This window comes from Melospiza georgiana, chromosome 1 (assembly GCF_028018845.1).
Source record: "Melospiza georgiana isolate bMelGeo1 chromosome 1, bMelGeo1.pri, whole genome shotgun sequence".
NCBI classification, from domain to species: domain Eukaryota; kingdom Metazoa; phylum Chordata; class Aves; order Passeriformes; family Passerellidae; genus Melospiza; species Melospiza georgiana.
This window is the reverse complement of record NC_080430.1, coordinates 5,126,479-5,150,600: the sequence shown is the minus strand read 5'-3', so window position 1 is coordinate 5,150,600 and position 24,122 is coordinate 5,126,479. Positions and strand designations below refer to the sequence as shown.

The window sequence follows — 24,122 nt, the reverse complement described above, 5'->3', positions numbered from 1 at the left end:
AGCAGCAGCAGCCAGGCTGCCACAGATTCCAGCAGGGGACCAGCCCAGTGACATGCTTTATTGCCCAGGATCAGGCAGGCACAGCAACTGCAGCTTCCCTCTTCTCTGAGCTGCTCTGGCAGCTGCTGGCTGTGCTAAAAGACCACGGCCTGCACACAGGAGCTGAGCCAGCAGCACAAGGCAACTCATAATTAACTCCTAAACTCACAACAGTGGAAGCAGTTTTGAAGCTACACCTTCATGGGAGCTACGTAAGTGGGAATAATTAAAGGCTTTTGAATTATCATTTTAATGGCTGGAGAAAGTTAGATGAATAATCCAGTGTTACCAGGACCTTTAAAACATTTTTTCCTTTTTTTTTTAAGCAGTCTGAAGCAAAGCTTTGAAAGGCAGAAGTGACTGACAGACTGTGGCTTTGCAAACAGAGCCATGTGAAGCCAAAGCCCACTGGAATAGACTGTCAGCTTCCATCACAGAGAGCTTTAAGAGTACAGCAAGTACTTGTTTTCTCCCTGCCCTACCCAGAAGATCCAGGCAGATCACTCTGAGTGCACTGAAGACCTCTTGGGAGAGATAACTCCATCCTGTCACCTGGCACAGGCAAACAGAAACCACAGTAAGGACTGCATGAGAAATTAACCTCCCATGGCACTTCATTGTAAAAACATAAAATATCTTTCAGAGGCTCCACAATGCACTCACTAGGTACAACCCCTCTTGATTTTCTGCCCTCCAGTGCTGCAGAAGTGGACTGCTGCTTTAAGTAGAGGGTTTGGGGCCCAAGAAACCATGATTCAAATTTGATTTCTTTTAGGTCAAGTCGCTCTGGCAGCTCAGACAAGGGACAACTCACTAAAGAAAGCTGCAGGAGATCTGCCTGAAATTCACTGTCATCTTGGTTGTCTGAATAGCTGCAGGGTCTGGGAAGATGCTGAGGCAGTACAGAAAGAGTGGCAGACCCTGGGCTAACTCAGTGCAAGGCTCTGTTATGAAGTGAGACAGGCAGCAGTGTCACATCCCTCACTGTGTCCCTGTCTGTCCCACACGCACCGTTACCACAGCCCCAGCAATTTTCCTTTATCTCAGCAAATTGTGTCCAGCTCACACTTCTCACTCCTGTGCCAGCTTTGTCTCTGATGCTTTGGTGCTCTCATTAATTCCTTCTCTTCCCACGTGGTTCAAGCCTAACAGAGATTAAAGGGAGGTGTGGTTCAAGGACAGACCCTGCCTGCCTTGGACTCTACCTCCCACCCATGGCCAAGCCCCCAGCCCAGCAGCAGTGCTCAAGGAACCTCAAGTGCACATCAGTGTGGGGCAGTTGCTCCAGCTAAACCCAAATCCTTAAAAAGCAGTTTTCAGACACATCAGAAACCAGTGCTACAAGCACTGGACCTAGGCCTGCCTCCCAACATGGAGATGATCTAACCATACCAGTGCTCACAGCACCACTTCCTCCTACAAACGAGGCCTTTGCTTCACACATCTGCCCCAAAGCACATCACTGCTGTGACATCAGCTCATGGCAAGGAGGACTTGCCAAGAGCCCACGCTTCTAACAACCTCCAGCAGTTACTGCAAGAGAGAAGCTCCATCTCCAGCTTCATACACCACTTTTAAAGTTTCCCCTATTCTGTCAGAACTTCCATTTCTTTCTCTTGTATAAGGAAAGGACTCTGCCCAGCAGGCTTTAAAATCAAGCTTTCATATGTTGAACAGCAACTAAAAATGTAACAGGACTTCTTCCACAAATGCATTTATTCACCCTGTCCATTTCCTGACCCTGCTTCCTAAGGGCTGCAGTGGGGACAAGGCACAAAGCCCCTTTAACACCTGCTGCATTAAAAGCAACCCACAGAATGAGCTGTGGAGTCACAAAGTCTCTTCCTACCCCTGGAGGCCCAGATATTTTTGGGACACCCTGCCTTAGTCATTGGTAACAGAGGGAAATTGTCAAGTTATAATGTGGTCTTATTTCAGCATTTCATGTCAAATTCTTTCATGGGGAAGGACATGGGTTTGCTTCACGTGGCAACAGCAGTGACACCACCATGCTGCAGGATCTCCTGCAGGTCAGAATATTGTAAATGCAGGTCCACCAGCAAGGGGAGAGAATGATGCATCTGACTCATGTTCTCAGAAGGCTAATTTATTACTATATTATATATATTATATTAAAGAATACTAAACTATACTAAAGAATACAGAAAGGATACTTACAGAAGGCTAAAAAGATAATAATGAAAACTCTTGACTCTCTCCAGAGTCCTGGCACAGCTTGGCCCTGATTGGCCAAAGAGTGAAAACAACTCACAGCAGAATCCAATGGAACAATCACCTGTGGGTAAACAATCTCCAAACACATTCCACATGTGAGCACAACACAGGAGAAGCAAATGTGATAAGAATTGTTTTCCTTTTCTCTGAGGCCTCTCTCTGCCTTTCAGCTTCCCAGGAGAAAAACCCTGGGTGAAGGAATTTTTTCAGAGAATGTGAATGCCACATCATAATACATTCCTAAAGCATTCACAAATAGCAATTTCCAAAAAATTACCACGTGTACATCACACCAGTTTGAGTACAAGCTGCATCAGGTAGCAGAAGGAACAGGAATGTCTGTGATTCACAGAGCTCCCTGCCATGATGGAAAGATGAAAGCCATTCTGGCAAATACACAACCAATTTGGATCAAATTAGGTCACAAAATATTGACAAAGGGGAGCTGAAAAAGCTCTCCATTTCCCAAAGGCAATCAGCATCTTGCTCTGGAGCAGCAGTGAGTCTGTCTCTATACACACAAAGTCCAAGGCATTCCCCATGCAGCCAAGAGCTGTCCCCATCTACAAAGCCATGGCTGCAGCATGACACAACAGGAGGAAGGCAGGACAGCCAGGGCTCACAAGAAACCTGTCAAAAAGACTTCCTTCTCCAAAATCTGTAAGGTGACAGCTTTAAGCATGACTAGCATAGAAAGAAAGCCCTCTATTCAATCCAGTTATTCCCAGAAAATGGAGAAAGCAGTTATAAAATCAGGAATCTGTGCAAGGGAAACCTTAGTGCACTCCCAATCTCACTTGGTGATGCTTTCCAGGCTGCCATGAAGGGATAGATTTCTCTGTAGCAGTTCTTTGTTTGTTGTCCTAAACGTGTGTGGATTTTGTCTAACTTTTGTTTTTTAAAACATTCACTTTACTTTTTAATATCAAAGTTTTATTAGAACTCCACAAGGCAAGATATAATTCAATTTTGTAAATAAAAACAATATTTTCTGATGCAGCCTTGCAAGATTTTTCTAGTGTGTTTAATATGTTACCACACAAATTTAGGAAGTGGCCCTTTTCTCCTGCTTTAGCATAAGACATGAAAGAAAAGACTGCAGTGGTCTGAATAAATCTTAAAGCACCTCTACATATGCAGCTTTTAGGACCTATGAAGGCCAGAAATTCTGCACCAAACCAGGGAACAATTTCCAAAGTTGTCTTTTTGAAGTGAGTTCTATTCACACCATGTATCACCACAGCAGAACAGATGAACAAGACAATTTAAACAATTACTCTGCTGCTGGAGGGATGCTGCAAGAGCCCATATGGGTGACCTAGTCTCAGCAATCTACAGCAGATAAAGGCAGTGACATGAGGAAGATGTCACAAACAGTGTTGTACACGTGGGAATGGCTCTGGCTTTCTTCAGAGTAAAAGCTCAGAGCCTGTTACATTTTCACTCAATACATTTAATGCTGCAGACACTGAATGGTTATTCCCCCTGGAAACACATCAAATTCAAATACTCCTGACAATTTGAGAATTGTTACAAACCACCATTACCTGAGTGTACAGCTCAGTCATGGATCACTGACCAAAATCTGTCACTGCTGTAGAACCTTTAGGAGATCACCCAACCTCTATTTTCCCACTCTTAATCATATTTTTCCTGCTTCTCATCTCCATGTAGCAAAGCAGAGACAAAAACCTAAAAACTCCTCTCCCTTTTATAAAAGGCCAGAGCAATTCTACCACTTCTACCAGTTGGGTATTTCTTTGGACTAACCCAAAGTTACTTTGAGGAGAACTGTCTCCACAGGAGTTATTGTTTCTGGCTGTCTGCAGATTTGGGATTACACTGTAGACATTGAATGATTATTCCTTCTAAAAACACATCAAATTCAAACACTCCTGGCAATTTCAGAATTGTTACAAACCACCATTACCTGAGTGTACAGCTCAGTCATGGATCACTGACCAAAATCTGTCACTGCTGTAGAACCTTTAGGAGATCACCCAACCTCTATTTTCCCACTCTTAATCATATTTTTCCTGCTTCTCATCTCTATGTAGCAAAGCACAGAGAAAAACCTAAAAATCCTCTCCTTTTTATAAACACCAGAGAAATTCTACCATTTCTACCAGTTCTACCAGTTTGGTTTTCCTTTGGACTAACCCAAAGTTACTTTGAGTAACTGCAGGACACCCAGTGACAAAGTTCAGAGGCAGTTCCAGGGTGTGAGGAAAAGGACAGGGGGACAAACACCTGAGTGCAGCAGCCACACCTTCAGGCATCACCCTGGAGCCCACCTGCACCCCTGCACTGCAGGGAGCCCCCAAGAGCTGGGGCATCACCTGGAGCTGCTGCAGGGCCCCCAGCACCCCTGTGATTTCTGCAGCAATGACATTTTACCATCAGAGGTTGAAATCCCAGGTTTTTACACTTCAGAGCAAAGACTGTCTTTATTCACTTTGAGGCAAACTGTCTCCACAGGAGTTATTGTTTCTGGCTGTCTGCAGATTTGGGATTACATCTGGTTTGTATTATCTCTCCACAACCACAAGGAAGTTTCTTTTTTTTAAACAATGAATTTCTGGATGATGCAGTGGAAGAAACAGCCACCAGGAAAGCATGCTGGTTTGCCAAACCACCACAATACACCCCAGTGTGACTGCTCAGAGACTGGGGGTTCAGTGCTCCTTGGGCCCTTGACACTGCAGAGCAAGGTGTTTATTTGGGGAACAAATCACCCAGCACAATCTAGAGCAGCCTCTTCTCTTTCTTCCTACTGAGACATACAAGATAACATTTCTATTCTTCTGGCTTTTGAGTTATTTACACATGAAAGCTCTAGAATTTCTACTAACTACCAACTCTAAAGGTTATTTCTACCCATCCCATACTATAAGAGAGAAAAGACCAAAGTACTAAAGTACACCTCTCTGAATAAAAAATTGCACTTCCCACAGCTAAGCAACAGCCAGTTTTCAAATTACTGATGTCCTGACTGAAAATCAAACTGGAAGGTAGAGGTGGAAAGGCTCTGCATGCTGTTATCCATTCCTCAAACCTCTCCTACCTAAGTTCACTTCCAAAACACACTCCCCAAAGCAAGATCACAGCACTGCAGAGAGGAGGGCTGGAAGTTCTCCCACAGAACTCCCACAGAAACATGAAAGCACACTATTCCAGAGGCACACTGGAATCCAGTTTAACCACAATACCTGCCAGCATGGCTATCAATGCATTAATCAGCTACATGAAAATTAAACTTGAATCCTGTAGGACAGCCAAGTTCTGCCAAAATGCATCCAACAGCTCCTTCATCTTAAATCAAAAACTTGTAACTGGAGGTGAGCTCCTGCAAAAATCCCACATTGGTGATGTGTATGTGCAGACAGATAGATGCCCATTTTTCACAAGTTATTTACTCTTAGTATGGGTAAAGAGGCAAAAAATTCAATTGATTCCCTGTCAAAACAATGCTAAGGTCCCAAAAAAAATTAAAATTAACCTATGTGGCATAAAAGCACAGCAAGAATATTGATTCCAGGGTCTCTTCAAAGCCACATTCAAACAGCTGTCCCAGTACCCTGCTGCCCACATTCTGATTTTGAAAAGACACCAAAAACACCCCAAACATTTTGTGTGGCAGCACAGGCTGATCTAACCCAGCATATAAAACATGTTGGTGCTCCTCTCACTCTGTAATAAGTAGAGCAGCAAACAAACTAACAGCTGGATTGCTGCCATGCCAATAGTTCAAGTGCATGCAACTCTAAAGCACTTCCCACAAAAACAGGACAGAATCACATTTATTGTGCTGCAATAGGAGAATCTGGTTATATTTAAGCAGTGTATTATTTCACCTGGACTAACTAAAATATTCAGTTACACAACAGCTAATCATGAACAGAAGATAAGCTCAGAGATAAAAATAGGGAGAAAGACAGAGAGACCTTGTAGCAGTTAATCAGCACGATTCATTTGTCAGCCTGCCATACGCAGCAGCACCTGAAAAAGAAAGCCTTGAAGTTCCCTCCAATCAATCTTTTTAGGCAATAAAACCTCTTGGGTTGGTTTTGCTTTAGTTTTATTTCTAAGTCATTCATCAAACTCCTGCTAATCCCCAAACACACAGAGGAATCAGAGTCTAAATGGGGAAGAGGTACAACATACCCTGAGTGTCACCCAGCCCAGATTAGCCTGGCAACGACCCCTGACAGCACTGTCAGTCCTGTTTGACTTCCCCACAGAAATGAGCCCGAGCAGATTGCTGCAGCACAGCCTCACCCAGGGCTCCCCAGCGTGGCCCTGTGTCCCCAGAGCTCTGGCTGCTGCCCAGGCACTTCCCTCACTGAACAAGAGCTGGATCAGTGGCACTGCAAACCCTCCCTGGGATCACCGTGCTCCGCAGGAACCACAGCGGGGACAGTAGCAGCTGGCACCAGAGAGGGGACAGAGTCAGCCCAGGCAGCTGCCAGCTCCCAGATAAGGCTGGCACTGCTGATTTTGGAGAAGATGGAGACCATTTGTAATCAATTGTTGCTGTGGTATAGAGTGTTCATGAAAATAAAACTGATTTTGTCTTCCCCGTTGTCTTTGCCATAAGGCCTCAGACACTTCCCATCAGCCCTTGCAAGATGAATGCAAAAAAAAAAAAAACATCACTTTGGGCAATGTGGGAGACTTCAGCATTTATTCCTGAACAATGGTGTCTATTCAAGTTTCAAACTAGCTCTGGCTGTTAATTAGGAAAGTAAACAAGAAAAAATTATAATTTAAGCCTTCACTAGATATTTGGCTTTCTAATCTCCTCTAGAGAATACTGACAAACTCGCCTCCTGTCCAAAGCAGGGATTTGCACTTCCACACCAAGACAGCTCCCCAAACCTTAATTGGAAGTGGCATGAAGTTCAAGGCAGGCGTAGGCAGAGCAAGATTCAGCAGCAGCAAAATTTCATTAAGCCAGTTTTTCACGTGTTAACTTCATTTACCCATTTAAGATTATGCATAATTTAAAAGTATTGAGCAGCTCCAAGGACAGAAATATGTTCTCTGATCTCAGTGGTGATTTACAGCCCCACTTCTGGTCTACAGTGCCCACAAAATTACATTTGGGACCCAATATTCATCATTTGGGCTGTGCCACTGGCCTGCCTGTCCAACTTCAGATGTGCTAATTACAGTCACTCACTCATGCTGTGTCTCTAATTTTATCAAGTTGTTTTCTCCAAGGTGTAATATAAGCGGAGTTTGGAGATTTAGTGTAACCAGCTGAACATTTTTTTTCTGCTGGATGGCTGCTTGCTTTGGGCTGGCTGTTCCAGGTCTTAACCAAAGCCCTTCAGTTTTGACCCTTCACAGCTGATCCTGCTCTGGCCTAATGTTCACCCCAAGTACAGCTGCCCACACTACAGATACAATATCTCCACTTCAGCCATCACTCGATGTGCTTTCCTTTAGAGCCAGATACTTGAAGCTGACCCAGGGGAGCAAAGTTCAGTTATTTTAAACACTTCCTCTGAGAGCATCCCAGGCATGGCTGCAAGATTTCCACCTGCCTTTCCCATCAGGCATGGCCAATGTTATGACTCCTAGCATGAAGCAAAATGGGAAAACCATACAGATATTCCTACAGCTGAGGAAAGGTCCCAGCTGCACTGCAACTTCAAACTGTGTTTCCCTCAGCAGCACACACACATCTGGATAAAATGGAACTCAGCATGATGAACTCCATTAAGGAAACATGTTTCATCCCTCAAAGGCATGACAGCTTGCTTTGTATCACAGGTAGGAAATCACACAACCTTCCTTCTGTATCCCACTTCTCCAAACTTCCCAGACTGCTGTGCCCAGCACAATGAGATAATCCAAATCCTTTTCTGTGATACAATATTACACAGCTTTTGGAGAAGCCCAAAATATAGGGATGAAACACATGCAAAGGGGCTGATGCATAACCACAACCTTAAGCTGCAGCAATGACACAGCTCTGATTTCTTTGCTGAAGTTTGGGCAATGAGCAGGATGAGAATGGTCACAGCAGGTTTGACCCAGTTCAATTCCAAATGATTCAATATGAATCATATTTTCTTCAGACCAGTAGTTTGAATTTTGTGAACATAGTATTTTTGCTGAGTGCAGTAAAAAAACCACACACACCACACACATAAATTTATTATCTCTAATCTTTAACACATTTACTAGTTTTGCTTTTCCATTCCAGCCAGCCAAATGGAGAACCACCTCTCCTCAATACATGAAACATTATGCAGTATCTTCCAAGAAACTGAGATTTAACAGGTTTCTGCTGCTTTAACAGATATATTTCAATTTCACTAGACCAGAAGATAACTGAGTCAGCCAAGCAAACCTACTGCAGGTCACAGATGAACACAGTTCTGTCAATTACTTATGGCAAAGTGAAAACTTACAGCCATGTAATTGGCAAGCAAGTTGGTTTATTGCTTTACTCTAAATTCCCAGAGATGCCTCAAGTCTTATCTCAAAAAACAAAGTTAAGCAATGAGCAACCAGCTATGAAATCAAAACTGGCTCCAATGAAGACAATGATTCTTGTTAAATCAGAATTTCAGTTGAGACTGGAAACTGAAATTTGAGACTTCTTTCAGGGAGAAGAATTCCACCTGAATCATTTCCAACTGTTTCTTGCCTTTTAATCCAAAATAACCTACAAAAGTCAGTCAGTTTGATTGAAACTATGAATACTTCTTGTATTTTCTAATTAAAATAACATTTTGGCAAAAAAATTACCTCTTCTTGTGCAGCTATAAGAAGACAGAAACTTACTCCAGCACAGCAGCAGCAATGCTTATAATGGCATTGTACCAGAGGAGAGCCAAGCTCACAAAATTCCCAAGAAAGAAGAGGCTGTTCCAGTAGCAGTCTGTGGCTGGGATTGTGTACATTACCCACAAGCAGTATATTCTATTTTCAGCACATATTTAGGATTGCAAATCTCAGTCTTTTTAACACAGAACAGACCAACTTAGCATCTTCTACTGAACTACACCACACCTTGATACCAGGAGAGAGAAAAATGTGATTTAAAAACACACCCCAGACAAACACCAGCATAGAAACCCATGGATTTCAGTGGTCTGTCAAATCACAGGCCATTAGTTAACTGGGCTTTGCCTACAGAAGAAGTTTTTCCATTATTTTTATTTCTTTTTTGTTAATAAAATTACTCAAATTCAAATGTTATTATGTTGATCTTACAGTTAACCTCAAAAAAAAAAAAAAAAAAGAATCAGAGCTGGAAGGACTTTTTATTAAATTGCTCAACTCTGCCTACAAAGTGCTCTTGGTAATTTGTAACTCTGCAAGAAACAAAGCCAGTGGAAGTTTTCCAGCTTTCCATCAACTACACTTTGCAGCTGAATGTTGACATTTAGAAAGAGATTCCCTATATTAGAACTTTCAACACCCCAAAATTTACCCAAATTTGGCCTAGTCATTGAATACAGACATAGTATATAGAATACAAACATCTTAATTCTGCATTTTAATAAAGCTCCCACTTTTACTTTCTTCTCTTTATGCCCTCAGCAAGTTATGGGATGAGACTGTGCTCAGCTACTCTGTTTCAATAACATTTTTTGACATGAGAAAAACATAAAATACCTGTGGATTTGCCCGTTTTTATGCAGGTAGTCCAGTCCCTCCAGCACCTCCTTAAGGATTGTGGCTATGCAAGCTTCATCCAGGACACCAGTCTTGTGTTCTCCTTTGGCCACAATGTGCTTGATAATATCCAAAACAGAGCCTAGAGAAGAGTCAAACACCTTAGTTTAAACTAGAAGAACTGATTCACAGTTAAGTGTAATTTATCATTGTTTAATGTACAAGAAATTCACTGATGATGGTCAGGATCAGAGTCAGAGGATGAAGCTTTTGCTGCAGGAAAGCAGAGGCAACAAAGAACCCCTGGGGGCAGAGCCTGTAAAAGCCCTGTGAACACTGAGAAGTTATTTGAACAAGCCAAAGTGTAAAATGTACACACACAACACTTGGAAGGTTTTTAAGTAGACACTGATGCTACAGCTGGCTTAGTGCTGAGTACTGGAGAAGCTGAAGGGGAAAATGGAAAAAGCAGGGGGATGCCAGGACTCAAGCTGAAGGTAACAAGCTTGATAAAATTAGGCACTCTTTTTCAGCTCCTAAAAATTCTGTGCAGAGGAATATCAGGAAAAATCTCATCTGTTATGGCTGGTACAACCCTAACAGGAAAAAAAAAAAGTGGAAATCATAAAACAGAGAAGAAATGAGGCTGAGTTGTGACAATAAGTCCCTTCTTCACTGTGTACAGCACTGGAATAGCTTAGATCCTTCCCTAGAAGCATGTTTAGTCTCTCTCTCCAGCACGGTGTGAATTACATCATCTTCCATGACAAACCAGGCTTCAGAGAGCAAAGCACTTCTGCAAACTGCACCCAGGAATGAACAGAGCTGGTGACTCGCAGCAGCCTCTTGTGCAAGGCCCAGCTTTCCACAGGCACTGCCTGCTGCCCTCCTTGCATTTGCAGCTGCACTGAAAACACTTCTCAGAACTTTTTATTGCTCCAGTGTGGATGGCTAAGCCTCTTTTCCAAAGCCTGTGTGCCATTTAGCCCCTTCAAACTTGGGTTTCTATGGTTTAATGGCTGGATAGGGACTAGAAGGGTTTTTATAGCTATGGGCACAAAGCAGTGTCAGCAGTACTGGGAAGTTCTTAAAGAATGAGAAAAGCAGGAACAACTGGAGAACATAAATTGCAGCTTTGTTTGTCTTTGAACAGGAAACTTACAGGGAAAGAACATCCCAGTACTAACTCAGCTACTTTAGAAAAGCTGGGCTCAGTTTTAGCAAAGTTTAGAGAAGTTAATTCTTCTTAACGCACAATCAAAAAAGTAAGAGAAAATTCTTTTTGGATTTAAGAACAGAAACTCTCATTAATGTGGCCCATGGGAGAATTAAAAGTTTCACCTTGTAAATTCCTGAAGCAAGTGAAAAATACAAAAGAGGTTTTTAGTTTGATTTTCTTCTCACCCTTCAGGTTCAGGTGGACAAAAAACTCTTCCTCTTTAACATTTATTTTATTAACTATCCCAACTGAATTTCTAGGCTAAAACAATTGTGCAGATCAGTTTTCACTTAGAAGATTATTTTCCTTTTGGACTCTCCTACGAAAGCAGAAGCTGCAAGGTTTGAATACAAACACCATGTGCAAAGGCTCATTTTGCACAATTCAAACTGCACAGGAAACAATTACATGGGTGCACAGTGTCCCTTAGTTGGTGTAAAGCAGTATTTGCTGAGCTCATCTAAAAGCTTGCAGAGCTACTATTTCTCACTTCCATCTTCTCTGGCCCACTGGCACCAGCTTCACCTGGACACCAAGACATCCAGCAAACCCAGTGGAAATAAACTGAGGGATAAATTGGCTGCCCTGAACAGCACCTTCAGCTTCCTCTTACCAAAAAATCTTTGTTTAGTTCAAGATATTTGCAGATGACACAGTCTTAACACAGAAGACTCCAACAACAAAAACAGAAAAAAACCCCAGAGGAAAATGAGAAAAAAAATACAGAAATGAAGTTACATAACATTGCCCCAACATTTTATGCAAACACACTCAGTGTTCAGCCTTCCTTTACCCCACCCAAGCAGAGAAACACTGTCATGTGCAGTGAATTTTGACATGGGTCTTACCCAAAGGCTCCACCCAGATGTAACTCAGGTTGTTTTGACATTTGTTGGACTTCCTGCATCCGAACAAGAATATCTTTACTGAAGAAAGCTAAGATTTCAGATGCTGGAGATGGACCCCTTCACTGAAATTCACCTTTATGTTGAGAAAAGCATCTTCTGTTGTGTGTCATAAGGACTCACCTGGCCTTCAGCCTACCATGTTTTCACATTTAAAGAGTACAAGCTTACAAACTTTGAGGCTTCTTACTCTGGACAAGAATTTCTGTGACATCAAAAAAATCCCACCAAAGAAGCCCCTCCACATCCACTGTTCAGGTTTTTCCTCTGAAATGTGCCTAAATCTGGAGAACAAACTGTCACTTGTTTTAGAAGTCCAGTGAAAATATGTGGTTCTTCACGTACTCATTTTGTCCTCTCTCCACCCACGGCTCCGTTAGCAGACTCGGTTCACAAACATTTCCCTTCTCCTGCAAAGGGCTCAGGGAACATGAGGAGGCAGATCATATGGTGTACTCAAATTCATTTGGTCAAAAAATCCTCTATTTAGCCAAGTTAAAGGTTGTATTTAACCCTGAAAGGGGGGTGGAGGGCAGACAGACAAGAGGGCATGCACAGAGGCAGCCTTGGTTGTGAAAAGGCTGATTCACACCCAGGCTATATCTGCTCCCAGTCCTGCCTGACACTTTTTAAGAACATTTATTTTAAAACCACTTTCACATTGAGATGTTCATAGAAGTGGGGGAATTTGTCAGTCCTCTGCAGAAAGAACAGCAAAAAGGGGTCAGCAAAATGCCCACTGCAGGAAACAGCAGAGAAGCAACCCAAGAGCCACCCTTTTGCTGGAAAAAGTATTCTTAGGATCATCCCATGGCACCACAGCACCATGAAACTGTGATTTTTCCAACTCACAAATCAATAAGTTTGGGAGTTGGCTCTGACTCTCAACTCAACTACAACTTCATTAAGCACAGCACCAGGGAATACAGAACAAAGCCAAGCTGCATTTCCCAGCACTGCTCCATGGAATGTTCCAGCATTCTGGCTCAGGAAGCCTGGCATGGAGCAAGAGAAGAAACAAATCCCCAAAGCGAAAGGAGCTGCTTTGAGAGGAGAAGTCATGGGAATTTCACTGTCAAGGAAAACACCTCCTGCTAGAAGGGCAGGATTGGACTGCAGCATGAGGCTGAGCAATCCCATGCAAATTTGATACCAGAGGTCTGTGTGTGTGTGTGTGTGTGTGAGACACACTCACCAGGGTAAGGCCTCCCCTGCCTCAGGACACAAATTCCCACACCAACTCCATTAACTGGACCAAGAGATGAGGGAATCAGTGTCTAAAGGGGGAAGTGACTGTTCTGCACAGTGGCCTGTTCCCAATCCAGCAATACAATAACTGCTAAAATTAACTGGAGACTAATGCAGCTGAACTGGAACCAGGGCCTAAACCACAGCAGAGGATGTGCTTAACAAACTGACCACACTGCTGGGAAACACCAGCATGACTGCACAGACTGCCAGCTCCTGAGCCAGCTTCAAACCAGCTCAGGAGTAACTGGGGAAGAGAGAGCACATCCCAACCCAGCTGGATCTCTGCTTAAATACTGTTTCACTATGGATTTGTGCTCCATGTGCAAACTGCTGTATCTCACTTTAAGACAGAACCTAGTGGCCAGAGGATGAGGTTCACACTGGAAATAAGGTTCCCTGCTCTGTATTAACAGTTACAAGATTTTCAAGGAGAAAACAAATCCACTACAATGTTCCAGAAAAGAAAAATATATCTTTGGCTCCTCTCTAAAATAAAACCTCTATTTTAGATAATGCTATGAAGCACTCTGGTGTGCATTATACATGGCATTAGGTTTGATTACAACAATTCCCTCATTATTTTTCTCATTAAAAATTCACAAGTAGCAAGTAGTATGGACCCAAAGTACAGGAAGCTGAATCCTAAGTCAGAGAAAGATATAAAAAAGAAATTAAGTTTGCCTGAGGCTGACTGGAAAGCTCTTCCAAGCCCAGAAGGGTCACATACCAAGAAAAGACAAAACAAGACACAGAAAAAAGGGTCAGAACTGGAGTCTAACCATAAATATAAATAATGCTGTCATTAACAAGGATGTTTAAAGAAAGCTGGTGATGAGCAACTGATCTCAAAGCCCAACAGAAGACAAAGGAAAGCAGACAACATTTAGTGATTGATATGGAAAAAATGCAGCTAAAACAAATTCCTGCCCATCAAATACACACTGTGCAGCACATCAACAGGAAGCCTCAGAGATACTGTGCAATCTGATAAAGCATTTAGCATGGCCTGTCCTTCATCATCCCAGTGTCTCAGTGTGCTCTGACACCAAAGCTCATGGAACTGCACCTCCTCAGCAAAGAGCAAGCTCTCAGTGCACACTGTACAGCAGCTGAGGGGGAAGTGGCTTTCTGCTCAAACTCACAAGTTCCCACTTTGCTCCAAAGGCTGCTAATGCTGTAGCTCCTAAGGACGAGGCAGAAGGAATCTGTACACACTCACCCTCAGCTGAGAGAGCCCAAGCTGTAACTGCTTGTAAGAGAAGGACATTCATGTTTTGGATATTGACACCAGGCAGACCAATTGCAATGGACAGTCCTGGATCCCAGCAAAAGGAGTCCTGACTTGCACCCCACACACATCCAGTAAAACTGACTCCTTCAACACCATGAATTGTGTGAATTAGCAAAGATACCAGGTTACCTATGGTGACAAAATGAGATTAAAGTTCCAGGGTTCACCACCTCACTGTTGTGGCCCTGCATCACTTCCAAAGCCATGCTATAAAATTGTGGGATCTCAGCACCTCAGGACTGATGTGCAGAGTGACCGAGACCACCCTTGGGGGCTCGGGAGTCCTGGAATGTTGCCAGAAGTGTCTGGTGGCTGGACTTTGATCCTGCACGGGAGACGACACCTGTATGAGGATGGGAGGATTTCACTGGGTAAATGGTGAAGGGATGGGTTAATTAGAGTGTAAGACACAGGGTTTAAGATTTCTGTACAGGGGGGTCTAGAGAAGTAAGATGGAGGAATTGGGGCGTGTCCTGTCCTTCTTCTTCTTCTTCTTGGCCTCCATCTTCTGTGGTGGTGGTGGCACTTTGGGATTGGTTATTACTAAAAGTGCACTGGTCAATAAGGGTGAAAGGTATTGGGGAAAATTGATAAATATTGTATATGTAATTTGGAGTATAAAGATAGGTGACCGCCCCGGGGGCTCTCAGTGTGCTCATGGCTGGCTGCTGTGCAGACCTCTGTTGGGCCAAGAGAAAATCTTTTAGATAAACAATTAATAAACACCGAGACCGAGAAAAAACCTGAAGCCTTTTCTTGTCCTTTGGAGTGCGGGCTGCCCAAGGCCACCCCGGGCCTTTCCAGGTCATTGAAACAGCCGAGAAACCGTCATAAAATGGGATCACTGCAGTAACTGGAAATCCAGTTTTCCAGGCAGGGTGGAGACCAAAGAGCCAGGAACTCCTTGAACCAGCTTTGCTGCTGCAGAAAACTTCTGTATAATCACACCCTCGGGGCAAGAAGTCCTAATTGTTCCACTGATTCACTTTCAAACCACCACAAACACTGAGGCTTCCTGTTCCAAATCCAGAGCATGATTCCTTGACCTCACCTACACCAGCAAGCCAGTGGAATGGTATTTAGGAAGCCTGTTTCTGACGTTTCTCCTCAGCAGAGGAAGAAAACATCCACACTCATCAGTGACACTGCTTAGGGCTCCAGCACACTGAGGCAGAAGCAGAGAAGGGCATGAAAACCTGAGCAGAAAGGAAAGCTTGTTTGGAACAAGATCAGAGATAAATGCAGGAATATTCCAGCTGGAATTTTACATGCCCCCAGAGGAACAAAAAAATGTACAGCAGAGCTGGTTGCTATGGGAACCATATCTTGCATGTTATAATATAACTTAAGTGACAGAACCAAGATACACTTTAAGTTCAATGCAGTGAAAACTCCTCTTTAACTTCGTCTAGGAGGCAGAATGGGAAAATTTAATTCTCTAACTTCCAACCTGGAAAAAACAACAACAACAAAATAAGCAGGTAACACTACCTGCATTGATTGGCCATTTAGAGGCCTGGCACAAACAGGATTGGAAACAGTGCTGGGGAATCACCACACAACTTTGTGAGAACCAAAATCTGCCCCAAACCTGACAAACACTGATGCTGAACAGGCTGAACTTTGAGAAGGGGGAGTTGGCAGAGTCACTGCTGCTTCTTTCAAGACATCTCAGCATTAGCCAGTGGTCTCAGTGAGCCTGGATGTCATTAGAGCCAAGAATTAAACCTGCACCTTGTCAGTCTCTGGCAAACAGATGAAAAAATGCATAAGAAGGAAGAACTGTTTGGATTCAGTTCTTCTGGGACTGAGGAATACAGATACAGCCAGAGAGTAGCAAAGTAAAGGAAACAAGTTATACAAAACAAAGGAAAAGACATTAACCCTGGTTCAACCTCCTCAGAGGAAAGCTAAGGAAACATTCACTTCTTGCCTCCTTCCCCCCAAGCATGTGCATGGATGCAGAAGAAATATGGGAAGATTAAGGCAGAAAACAAGATAATACAATAAAGGGAGCAAAACAGCCTGTTGCTGTTGTGATCAAGACATTTCGAGGAGAAAATGTGAACACAAACTAATTTTTCATGCTTTTCTTATTACAGTTAGGAGTGGCAATGTACCTACACACATTGCATCATGTACAATCCCTGCCATCCCCTGCTTCTGACTTACCCCATCCTTAATTGTTTGAAATTAAGTTGTGTTTCTACAAATAAAATCAAAATCCCTCCAGATGAATTAAAAATAGCATATCTCTCTCCTAAGAAAATAATTCAACATAAGCACAAAGATTTCTAAGGACCTGTGGTTTATGCTTTGATCAGAACTCTCTGTTGGAATTAGGAGGAGCCAGATCAGAGATTAACACAGCAGAAGCAGAACAAGATGTCCTAACTCCCTGGTAGAGAACTAAGATTTGCCTACCTCTTTTGGTCTGACATTCTGAACTTCAGATCAAAGCGTGAAGTAAGAAGTTGATTAGCTAATCTTAAAAACTTTTGGAAAATAAAAGGTTTAACTATTTCAATACAGCAATCTCCTTAGCAGATTTAATCTTAGAGCAGAGGGCAGAATATCCAAGAGTCCTATCTGGAAATGTTTCAGCATTTAAAGGATTTGCACAGTTGAAAAATATTTTGGAAGTTTTATCTGCTGCAGGCTAGGACAGGAAAAATTGTTGTGTGATGTAGCAAGTCACCAGGGCCAGCTGTTTCATAGAAGCAACTGTTTTATAGAGTTATCCACAGCCATGGGTCACCTGTGAAATGAGAGCTCTTGTTAAAAGCAGGGAGAATTTAGAAGAGCAAGCAGGTCACAATGAGTAAAAGCACAAGAACAAAAGCACAGCTGCTCCTCTTCCTGCTAAAGGAGTTTGAGAGCAGGACTGGCTTCAGCAGGCTTTAAAAAGGCACGAGTAAAATTCCTGAGAGGAGAATGCCAGGGAGGCAAAGAGCAGGTCAGCAGCTGTCTAGAAATAGCCACTGGATTTTAGTTTGGAGTCTGGACTCAAAGGCTGGGGTGTCGAGTTCATGCTGCTAAGCTTAGAACCCTACAGAACTCCCAGCATTAGAGAAAAGGCTCTGCAGCTTCTAATGAAGGGAACAGAAAGAGCAGGCACCTGACAAAGCTGACACAGACACATCCCCAACCAGAGAGAGGCTGTCAGTGACTGCACCCAGCAGCAGCAGCCCTTGTCCCCACCACTGCCTCTCATCACAGCCACGTCTGTGCCATCAGCAGCTCCACACCTGCTCTGGGCTCAGGGTGCCAGCTCACAGGGCTCTGAGCAGGGGCTCCCACCAGCCTGCCGGGCTCTGATGCTCATCAGCTCCCCAGGGCTTCCTCCTGGCTGCTGACAACTTGCAAATATAGGAATCTCCCATTAGCAGAGTACAAATAGTTCTGTTTCAGTGACAATGTCAGGCAGGTAATTCAGGACCTTTGAGGGCACCCTCTGGATGTCAGAGGAGCAAGGCACTGTTAGACAACTGCAATTTGTGGATTTAGACAATTTTCCCTTAGAGACATCTCTAAAACACTTGCATGTATGACCAGGTTAGGATTTTAACAATAGACTGCAGCCAGAAAATAAGCTAAATTACACTTACAGCAACAACAAAAAAGGTTTGCATTACAGATTGGCTGTCTTGTGGACTGTTTGTCAAATTAATAAGGTCACTGTCTGTAGGCTGAAATTAAAACTAGTTTCAGCTTGAAATCACACACCAGCATACACTGACAGAAAAGAGGCAGTAAAATTCTGAACTTTACCCAGAATAAATTATCATGAACAAAAGCCATGATCAAAATACAGAATGGACATCAGAATGTATTTCATATGTACTTATTGAGATTGGGATGTACAAATCTTTTTAAACAGCTAAACAAAATGTAAGTGTTAGGCTGTACTCTGTTTTGGGTCTGTTTTGGTGCAGTTTTGTGTTTGCTTGTTTGTTTTTGGTTTTGTTCTGGGGGGCTCTTTCTTTGCTTTTGTTTTCTGGTTTAAAAACCAGCTCAAAGGTTTTTCCTGTTGAAATCCAGATCATTCTTTTTCCCACTGGATGACAGATGACTGCAAAACAAGCCACTTTATTACTGATAAGAACTAAGCTGGAAGGAATGAGAGGCAGTTTTAGAAGTGTCTCTTGTTACATAAATCACTCAGCCTAAGACCAACTGAAAATAGGCTCATTAAAAGTGAATGAAGAAGCTCTTCAGTCAGAAAGCTCCAATCACAAGTTTCTTTCCCCATCCTTAAGACTGTGCTGCAGAATCTGCCTCTGAGAGCTGAGATCCCTGAAGCACAGATATAAAAAAGTATGTAGAGAAGTAAAAAGTATAGAAGAAAACAGCTGGAAAATACCTCACAAGGTATCCTCCTGCTTAGAAAGTGAAAAGTCATTCTCAAAGTCTTTCTATTTACTTTAGCAATTCCTCCAGCCTTCAAATGATTCCTCTTAAGTGAGAAAATGTAACACTGACTCTCAGAAATGTTGAGGAAGGGAAGAATTACACTCTTACTGCTCTGTCTTCTATGGAATGACCCTACTCTTCAACATATGCAACAGAATGAGAAGCAGGGAAATTTCCTAGCACTCCTTAACTGCAAATCCCCCACTAAATGCCAGAGCTGCACAAGGGTCAATTATCAGGCTGAAGAACATAAAAGCCCATTCAAAGGGAATATTAAATGAGAAGCAGGTCATCATTCACACCAGCAACAGGCTGGTTCTGAAGCAATAATTATTTTTCCAGAAATTTTCCAGTGTAGTCGTTACATCTGTGTTGCCTTGATAATGATGGTCTGACTTTTCCCCAGCTTTACACAAAAAAACCCCCAAAAAAAAAAAAAAAACATCTCCACACACAACTGAGAACAAACAGAGACAACATTTGGAGGGTCAAGGAGGAGCCATGACAGAAAACTGCTGTGAAGTGATGGAGGCAGCTGTGCATTTTCTTCAGAGAGGTTGTGTACTCCTGGAAAAGGCCAAACCCATTGGTGCTCCTCTCCAGCACCCCTGAAATGCCATTTCCTGGTGTTGTGGAAACTTTCCCATAGAGACTCTTTCTATACACCCAGCAGCACTGCTTGCTCTGAGCTGGCAGGGGATTCTTTTCCACACACAAACAGTCATCAGTGCTTTAATGACCTGTCACATGTCTCTCTAAGGAAACACAGGGTATTGCTTAGTGACACATGAGCACATGAGACATTAAAAACCCTTTAAGACAGACTTAAGGCTGGCATGGAGTTTGATTTCTTCCAAGAGAACTGCTAAAATTCTCTAAAGAACACCTTCAAAGAGACATGTGTTATGGTCATTGTTGAGCTCTTGTGCAAAATGCAAACAGGTTTAGCCAGATTTTTCCACATCATCTCCTGGCATTTTACAGTCCACAAAATTAAGCCAAGAACAGAGAAGCCAGGTTGGATTTTTTTCAAATGTAAGAAAATAATGATTTTTCTTTTTCAGTTCTCAATTCCTGTTTGCTGCAGTGCCAGGAAAATGAAGTCTTCCTAAAGACAGGCCCAGGATTTAGCAACAGCACTTTGTGTTAACATCCAGAACTTGAGTCCATTTCTTGTCTCAACTGTAAATTAAACAGGGATCCTGGAAAATATTATGACTTCAAATAAAACATTACTGATACAAAATTTTCAAACTCACTCTCTCAAAAAAAGTTGTTTCTCCAGTGTCTGAGAGAACAAATCCAGAAAAGGGAAGTTTCGCTGGCTCTGTGTTAAGCAGTGATTTTCAAAAGCCAGTTAGGTGTTGCTACTGATGGACAGAACATGAGAAGTTTTTCTGAGCTGAATGGGTTGCCATCAAATATTATTCACACAGAATGGCTGGGAAGATTCCTGCTGGGAAGGGACCTGGGGGTGCTGGTGACAGTGGCTGAACAGGAGTGCCCAGGTGGCCAAGAAGGCCAAGGGCACCTGGCCTGGGCCAGGGCAGGGATTGTCCCCTCTGCTCAGCACTGCTGAGGCCACACCTCACATCCTGCAGGCACTTTTGGGCCCTTCGTGACAAAAAAGGCTTTGAGGGGCTGGAGTGAGTCCAGAGAAGGGAACAGAGCTGGGGAAGGAGCTGGAGACCCAGGAGGGGCTGAGGGAGCTGGGAAAGGGCTCAGCCTGGAGAAAAGGGGGATCAGAGGGGACCTTTAGGATCTGCACAGCCCCTGACAGGAGGGGACAGCCAGGTGGGGGTCCAGCTCTGCTCCCAGGAACAAGCAGTAGGACAAAAGGAAGCTGCCTTGACTTGCACCAGAGGAGGTTTGGATTGGATATTTGGAAACATTTCTTCATGGAAAGGGCTGTTCAGCATTGGGACAGGCTGGCTGGGAGGTGGTGGAGTCACCATGTGGATGTGACACTGGGGACAGGGTTTTAGAGGTAAACTTGGCAGTGCTGGGGTAATTATTGGCCTTTCTGATCCTAGAGGTCTTTACCAACCTAAACAACTCTACAATTCCTAATTCATGGGTGGGAACCTTAAGAGGTAGAGAAGGGAGAGAGGAAGGAGGGAGGACAGGTTTTTCTGCTGCCTTTAGGGTAAAGAAATGTGACCACTCACCTCCACTGAGTAACTTCATCACCAGCCACAGCTCATCTTTCACCACAAACGATGTGTAGTAAGATACAATGTTGGGGTGATGGCACTGACTCATGGCTTGAATTTCTTTCTGTAGAGAAAAATAAAACATCAGCAGTTGGACACAGTGGTAATCACTCCTCAGGCACAGAATTATCTTCTCAAGACACAGCAAGGGTGCAAAGAAAAAGGATACCTAGAAGGTAAATGTAGAAAATCCAGAAATACTCTAAACATTCAGGCTCCATCATACTAGAGCCAAAAGGTATTTTAGGATGTTCTTCCTGTCTGTCTAGAGAAAGAAGTAGTTAACCAAAAAAACCATGGCAAGGATATCAAAGTGGTGGCAATCAAAATTCCTGCACACAGCTACAATGGAATATTCCCAAAAATTCACTCTGGTTTGTGACCTAGGAAGTTCATGCTGACTTCTCCTTTCAGTAAAACACTCTGCAACAGATGCTTAATCTGTTGAAGACTATCATTTGGATGAGAAAGAGAAATATTGGCCTCTGGGGAAAAAAGGCCTCTTATTCCTCAAGTTTGTTCCCAGCAGGAAAGCAGATGGCTCAGCTCAGTTAGGGTGAAGGCACAAAGGACAGCTGCATCCTTTGTCACACTGGAAGAAGAGAGAGATCACTTTGAGATTACAAACTCAGTAGCTACTTCCAGTCCAGGACAATATGAAATATGTTCAGATGTTAAATTGTTTTGAGTTTTGACTGTGCTTAGTCTTAGTTTTGGTTATGGAGGGAACAACACCACAGAAAACATTGACTGATTTCGTTATGCAAGCACAAATCACCACTTTGGACAGAAAGCCTCCCAGTTTCTTGGCTGTCCACAGACAAAAGCCATCCCCTGAGCCAAGCCTGGCACCCTGCACTGCACCCAGCTGAGCTTTTGTGCTTCTGCCAAGTGCCCCAAGCTGACAAACTGTGCCCACCCCAGACACTCATCCTCCCATCCCTGAACTCTGCTCTCAGCTGCACCATTCCTCCACAGGACACCCATGAGGAGAGCAAGGCCCTTCACCCCTGACCCTTCCCTCCCTCTCAGCACAACACTTCCCTGGGATGAAGTACCAGAAAGAGCTCTGAGGAGAACTCACCCGTGCCCAGGACACCCCACAAATGCAGCACATGTTCCTCCTGCTCCTGCACAAAGCTCTGCTTGTGGCTGAGCTCAGAGCAAAGCCACTGCTTCCCCTTGGCAAGGCCTGAGCTGGCAATCACAGCTCCAAAGGAACAGGCTCATGTTGATTTATCCACTTAGCACTGCTTTTCAGGGAGTAGGTGCCTTTGAGGAATCCAAAGCAATTGGTTCCTCTTTCTGCTTCCCCAGGAGAGGCACCAGCTTTCCAGGAAACTTAACAAGCAGATTAAAGAAGAATCCTTCTAAACAGGAAAGGATATTTGAAGAGGAATAAGCTATTCACCTCCATGTAGCATACTCTGACTAAAAAACACTCTGTGAAAATAAATACAGCCTCAAACAATATATTTTGCTTACTTTGACAGCTCCAGCTCCCTTCCTTGCAAACTTTCACTTGTGTCAAGTCATTTTTCACAAAGGAAATAAATCAGCAACTTTGGAGTTTTCTGTGGTTCTCTGTAGTTCTCTCTGACAATTGAAATTCACTACACAGGATCAACTGGCACCAGAGGAAACCAAGGTGGAAAGCAGCAAGCAAGGGCTGGTAATCCATCCCATCAGCCAGACCTGCCCCAATCCACCACTCTCAGAGGAGCTGGCTTTGTATTTTCTCAACTAAACTGTTCAAAATATTTTGAAGCCGTTCCCTGGGAGATCAAGAGAGTAATATGAGAAATGTATACAAACATTGCATATTTAATATATATTTGTGTATGCTACTGGAGTACAGGAGGCAATGAGACAAAGTCTGGACCAAGTTTACTTAAGATCCTAGACCTAGATTAGATTTTTGCCATTTAAGCAGCCCCATACTACAGAAATTTCCAGGCATTTGGTGACAGTTAACATTTTATTATTATTATTTTCTAAGAACTTCCTCTCTCATTCACTACCACAATCTTCTTCCTGGGCTGGGAAACACAGCTAAAAAAAAAAATAGCTGAAGGCTGTCATGTGCACCAAAGCATAAAGAGGGAAAATAAATAATCACAAACCTGATGTGTGCAATTAAACACCTCTGTCAGCCAGGGGATGTATAATACAAGCAGATTAATCCATCTCTCAACTGTGTAGCACAGCTCTGAATAATTAATTGCATCACAGCCCACGATTTTCAGTGTTTTTACATTATTACCAATCAGAAGGAGCAGCAGCCAGGCAGAGTTTCCCTCCCACCCCCAAAGCCCCATTTCATTTTCAGCATTTTCCAGGCTCATCTCACACTGGCTACATCAAAGCTTGGTTCCTGCTCTCCCCCAAAGAAGGCACCAACATCCTGAAAGCTCAGCCCATACAACTGTTTAAAGTGATAGTGGCAAATCTCAGGGGTTTGTGGTTAAAATGCTTCCTGCAGAACTGAACCCAAGCCAATCCTACCACCCATCCACAGCCTGCTGCAGCAGTGCCACTGCAGGGGCTGAGGGCTGCAGTAAAGCAGGAATCCCACTCAGGGATCACTGGGCAGCTCTGCTCTAAAACAGAGTAGGAAGGGATAAAATGCAGCAAAACAGCCATTTTTGTGTGGTAAGCTCAGCTTTAATACCATTCCCAAACCTGCCATAACTGAACCCAAGCCAGTTCTATCACACAGCCACAGCCTGCTGCAGCAGGGCCACTGCAGGGGCTGAGGGCTGCAATAAAGCAGGGATCCCACTCAGGGATCACTGGGCAGCTCTGCTCTAAAACAGAGTAGGAAATGATAAAATGCAGCAAAACAGCCATTTTGTACAGTAAGCTCAGCTTTAATACTATTGCCAAAGCTTTTGGGAGAGTTTGCTGCTCTTCAAACACAA

The 24,122-nt window shown here is 43.3% G+C and overlaps 1 protein-coding gene across 1 annotated transcript in view; it reads right to left on the bottom strand.

Annotated features, from left to right (window-relative positions):
* The window catches only part of OXSR1 (oxidative stress responsive kinase 1), an 89,484-nt gene that overhangs the window by 38,648 nt on the left and 26,714 nt on the right, over positions 1–24,122 (bottom strand). Inside the window, exons 3-4 of the mRNA XM_058034301.1 lie at positions 21,157–21,265; positions 9,910–10,051 (exon numbers count right to left, since the gene is read on the bottom strand). Coding sequence (XP_057890284.1) covers positions 9,910–10,051; positions 21,157–21,265 — 251 coding nt within the window. The remainder of the gene's footprint in view (positions 1–9,909; positions 10,052–21,156; positions 21,266–24,122) is intronic.